This window comes from Propithecus coquereli, unplaced genomic scaffold (genome assembly GCF_000956105.1).
Source record: "Propithecus coquereli isolate 6110/MARCELLA unplaced genomic scaffold, Pcoq_1.0 Scaffold608, whole genome shotgun sequence".
NCBI classification, from domain to species: Eukaryota; Metazoa; Chordata; class Mammalia; order Primates; family Indriidae; genus Propithecus; species Propithecus coquereli.
The window spans coordinates 150,408-155,901 of NW_012152041.1; the positions used below are offsets into that span (position 1 = coordinate 150,408).

The 5,494-nt window shown below is 48.2% G+C and overlaps 1 protein-coding gene across 1 annotated transcript in view; it reads right to left on the reverse strand.

The window, feature by feature from the left end:
* Window positions 1-5,494, reverse strand: part of LOC105822391 (fructose-1,6-bisphosphatase 1-like) — a 25,970-nt gene that overhangs the window by 2,717 nt on the left and 17,759 nt on the right. The window contains exons 4-5 of the mRNA XM_012659374.1: window positions 2,327-2,467; window positions 684-821 (exon numbers count right to left, since the gene is read on the reverse strand). Of these exons, the coding sequence (XP_012514828.1) occupies window positions 684-821; window positions 2,327-2,467 (279 nt within the window). The remainder of the gene's footprint in view (window positions 1-683; window positions 822-2,326; window positions 2,468-5,494) is intronic.

Below are 5,494 nucleotides of genomic sequence, written 5' to 3' on the forward strand. Positions count from 1 at the left end.
AATGTCTGCAAACAACACTTGAGCTCCATCCTCAGAAAACAGGTGTCAATGGCTTTTAAGCAAAGCTATGACAAAATCAGATATTGCCACATACAGCCACCTCTACGATCAGCCATTTCTTCTCTTCACAGTCACTGATTTGTAACCTCTTTAGAGAGATACCAAGACGGACACTCTCACTCCTGAGACGACTGATAAATCCATGTCGGACAGTAGGCCAGGAGGGACAGACACCACACGGCAGGGGCCTGGGTGGCAGAACCACCTTTTGTGCCATCTGGGACCATGGCCGCAGAAGGGAAACTCTTTTACTGCCATGCACTCATGCATCTGGTTGACTTTATTATCCCCATTTTCTTCTGCCAAGAGAAAGTGGCGAGGGCCAAGATAGACACTCTGATTTGACATCTCAGGGCAAGAATTTCAGTGCCCAGAACCTACATGAGAACTTAATCATGGGCTCAGTGCAGATCAAAATCCAACCCACTTCCATCCCTGCTTTCTTTCACCTCAAAGGTAAACCTTCAATCGACGGATCTCCACATAACTCAAGAGTCCCAAATGAGGTCCAAGGCCCTTCATCCCAGGGTCCCTTTTCCACTCAGGGGACACCCACCTCCCTCCAGAGCTGGCCCTGGTGCCACATGCCTGGACACTCTACCCACCCCAGAACCCTCACTTACTGGGGGGAACTTTTTCCTCTGGACGTACTCCGTGATGGCAGGGTCAAAGTCCTTGGCGTAGCCTTCGTTAAGGCTGTAGATGTTGCCTTTCTTTTTGATCTTCACATCCCTGTCCACCAGAATGAACTCTCCGATGGCCTTTGGAGACACAGAAGGACAGGTAAGGAGATGACAAGCAAAAGCCTGGCGAGGCACAAATCAGCAGACCTCAGTGATTCCCGAAACTGCGTCCTGGGCTCAGATGGAACTTTGCTCCGGTTCTGCCATTATTTTCCCTGAAGTCACCTCATTTGGAGACTTTAACTGGTGCTGTTACCCTACCCTTGTGTGTTTATTAAGCGCCCATGCTTCCGAGGAGGTGAAGGTCCAGCTCTCTGAGAGTGCGTGGGACAAAGGTAGCCGTGTTGACTCACACACCTGCCGCACACACCCCGGGCCTCCCCGAGAGCAGCCCGCCTCCCACGGAGGGTCCCAGCTCGCTGTCTGTAGCTGTTCTCAGTCTGCCAGCCAAAACCACTGTATGCACATGGTGTTTCATTAGTGTCACGTGAGGACATTGCTAAAATTTTAAAACTTTATAAATCCAATTCATTTCCCCTTGGTAGCCTGGACCAAGCACATAATGAATGTGCCAACATATTGAAGATTATTCTTTGGAGTCTGTTTCAGTGGTGGGTTTCATGGTGCCAAGCGTTTGATGAGATGACTTCCCTCAATTTACCTGCTTTGTTGAAACTGTCATCTAACCGAACAAATAAATAACTCAAATTAATGGTTATATGGAAGAAATTATCCACCAATCAAAATTGTTGATGAACATTATTCACGTGAGCTCCTGTCTGTAAGGTAACTTTTCTCAATAAGCAAGACTAAGAAATTGTCTTCATTTTCTTCCTTACTTTTATTTCCTTGAGTTCATCAAAGCCCTGTCATGACTGCGAGGGTTAACTGAAGGTTTGTGTGCATGTACACACACCAAATACTTTGGGCCATTTTGGCGGAAATGATGTCATTCAGGGCTTCAGCTGGGACACCTGTCACCTGTTCACCTCAGGAAAACAACCTCTTGGCGAATAGGTGGGTGGAAAGGCCAGAAATCGATAGAACGGGAGGCAAACAGACCATCTACAGCCCCCATCTGGTCTGTAAACATGTTGACTTGGCTAGCGCAGTGTTTTACACACCTAGAAACATCACATCTTTTAAAATGCCGCGTTTCTTGAACAACTGGAAGCCTTGGCAAGCTGGGCCCCTCTTCCCAATAGTAACCGCTGGACTCTCAGCTCCCCCAGCGCCCACCACCGCCCCAGCCTGCCTGCCCCAGCACGCTGCGCTCGTTCACGTGGCCCGTGCTTGCCTGCCCTGGAGTCACTGAGTAATGGCTGCACTAAGGAATTCGTCTTGGAACAAAGACTCCCTCTTCTGCTCTGGATAGATATCATTTCTCACCTCCGCAACCTTCTGAGGATGTGTGCAATGTCTCTCCATCTCCCTTCCCCGTCCCGCCCCTCACCATCATCTCTGTCCCTCCGTGGGCATCAGTTCCACCTCTACGTACCCTCGCTACCCTCCGCGACACGCACATAACATACAGTCACTCACAGCCACCAGCCGAGCACCCAGCCCCCGGCGAGGTCTCTCACCGGGTCCAGCATGAAGCAGTTGACACCACACTCCATGGCAAGCACCAGCATGGTGGCACTGCCATACAGGGCATAGCCAGCCGCCACCAGGTTCCTGCCTGGCTGCAGAGCGTCCTTCTCGGAAGGCTCATCAGTTGATTTCTAGAGCAAAAAAGAAAACGAAATACATTTTTGTTTTGTTTTGCAGTTCTTTTTTCCAATTCAACCATTACCAGGAGGCATCATCAAGGTACTCTTCTAATGAAATAGGGCATCTTCCCAGAGGGGCCTTCCTCCGCACATCAGCAATATCCTGATTATATTACCACGGCAGCCTTCCCACCAGACCCCAAATTTCCTGCATCTGGGTCCTTCTTTCCAATCAGGGTCCTCCTCCAGTGTGTCTAATTTGATATTCCCTCATCTCCGCACTATCGCTTCCAAAAAGGAGCATGCCTTCTTGCCAGCTCCCACTGGTTTAACCTTATTATGGGCATCAATGTCTTCCACCTGCCTACTGCAGCTTCACTTAAACAAATTAACACTGGGCTGCAGGGCAGCGAGTCTGGTGAGGAAATCAATTTCATGAGCTCTTGCCCATTGCAACGCAAACCCCACTGAGCAGTGTGGTGCGCATCACTCACACAGCAAGGAAATTCTCAGAAATACAGGCACTCAGAACATCTCCCGAGAGTCATTATGGGGTAGAGCAGATGCTTTCCAATGTTTGACCATGAGCCATGCTAACAAACACAATATACATCACAAACCAGTACCAATCCACATGCACACGTGCACACACACCAAAAATTGACACAATAGTACCTACACTTAGGACATGATGTACACTCTGATCTTTCAGTTTTGGTTTTTTTTTTCACAAAAAAAACACACCCCCCCGGGTTGTGTGATCCACAGTTTGTCTAATCCTAGGGAAGGGAGCACCTTCAGGAGATGGCTCCCAATCAATGATCTCTTACTGACAACTCTCTTCTTTATTAACACTCGATTGGCTCTTTGGTCCCCGTACAGCCCCAAACAAACCTTTCAGCTTGAATACTCTCTGCTTGAATTGAACAGAAACAAAAATGGGCAATTTCCCCAATTTCACTTACTCCTTTCCCACCAGCGGCTCCAGCAGCGGAGAGTAAGCAGGGACATCTACTCATATATCATGAAGCTGGAGCAGGAAGTCATCCCAGCAAACACAGTCCAGGTAATTTCTTTCTGTGACTTTCAAAGGGGTGGCCACAGCTGCACTAGAGTCATCTGGGATACTTACCAGAAATGCATGTTCTGGGGCTGCAGCCCAGACTCACTAAGTCGCCACGCACCATCGGTGACTCTTGCACTAAAGTTTAAGAGCTACTCATGTAAAAGAATCACAAAAACCATTTCTCTCCTTCCCCACTCCTCACCCCTTCTCCTCATGGTTTTCATCTGGATGGTTGACTGGTTACCTGGTTGGGGTGGGTTGAGTCATTTGATCTAGTTTGGTTTATATTCATCAGATAGTGCAGTGCAACTAAACACAGACTAAACACAGGACCAAAGTTTTGAGTTGTTTTCCCTAATCCCAAATTTTGCCAATGCACAATCTTGAAAAAAGGAAATGAATGGTCTTTGTCAATAGGGACCACCTGTCCGAGGGTCATTTTAACAATTACCAGCTTCCCTGGAAGCCGGCAATACAGTGGGAGGACTCAGGCCTCTAACTGTCCTCTCCCCCAACTACAGGCTCCAAATAACTAGCTCTCCACCAAGAAAAGTCCCCCAGAGATTCACAACCATCCATGCCTGCCTGTGGCGAAGGCGCAAAAGTAAACAGCGTTTCCCTGAAATGCGTCACCAAATGCTCTTACACTTACACTTCCTCGCATGGAATAAGACAGTAGCACTTGTCTACAACCCACATACTCAAAGGAAAGAGAAAATAATTTGAATGAGTGGTGGATTTGGAGGATCCTTTTCTAGTCTGGCCCCCTTTCTAATGCAAGAATTCCCTCCTCCAAGCCCTAAGCAGGGATGCCTTTCCTCCAGGGGAAGCATTCCATTCTTTTGCAGATGCCCAGGGAGCAATGGGCATAAAGCACTTGGCAAAACTGAAAAGTCTCTGGACCTTACCTTTCTGTCCCACCCGCTATGGGTTTCTGTTTTATTTCACACCACCCCATACGGAATACAGGGTAAGACACCCTGGGTTCTGGAGACTTGAGACCTTGGAAGAGAAAGTAGGCATGGGGGCCATGAGGGGACACTCCTGTCACCAATGGTCTTCCCTCACACAGGCAACCAAACCCTCCTTTTGAAACTCTGTTTTCAGTTGTGGGAACTGGATATTTTTAAAGGACATTGGAAATTAGAGCACGTCCCGTAGAGGGTGACCAGGCTAGAGAGAGGTCTAAAAATAACCTCCCATGAAAGATGTTTACCTTAAAAAAGAAAGGGGGGACAGGAAAGCTGTTTCCAAACATGTAGAAGAATCTTATTTTCCAATGCTCTAAAAGGCCAAATGAGCAATAATGAGCAGATTTTGACTCCATATTTGGACAAACCGTGGTGGTTGCCCAGCATCTCAGGAGAACCTGCCCCTTCTGGATGTCTCCAGCCAGAAGCTGGGTGGGCCCTGGGGACACCCTGCCAGGTCCCTTTCAAGCCTGTTTCCAGGTGTCATGTGGCCACGGCCGAGCACGGTTGCCGGTCGCAGTCACGGATGCCCTCCCACTGGGCACGTGCACCAAGGAGCCGAACTCCAGCTCAGAACCTTCTCTGCGGAAAGCAAGAAAGGTCTCCTTGGAAGCAACAGACACGTCGAAGTTTCTGCCCCATAAGCCCTCAAATGGTTTCAAACAACCAATAAGACTTTTGAAAACTGAAATGACTCAGAGGGCTGTGTCACACTCATCGTGTCTTCCCATATTTTAAGAGAGTCACTGCAGGTTTATTGAGAAGGGTGTGGAGACCAACTGCCAACAGCTGTGTCTGGCATTCCCAATTCAAGCTGCTGTTGCAACCTGGGGGTTTTGCTTTTGTTTGTTTGGTTTGTTTTAGTTGCTAGCCAGTGTCTCTCAATTTTCTAGGGTTTTTTTTTTCCTTAAAGGAGTTTTATGTCGGGGGCTAAGGTAGAGAATGTGATTGGCAAACGTCAGTGCTACTTTATTTTGGCTAAGTCATTAGCCAGAGCTCTTC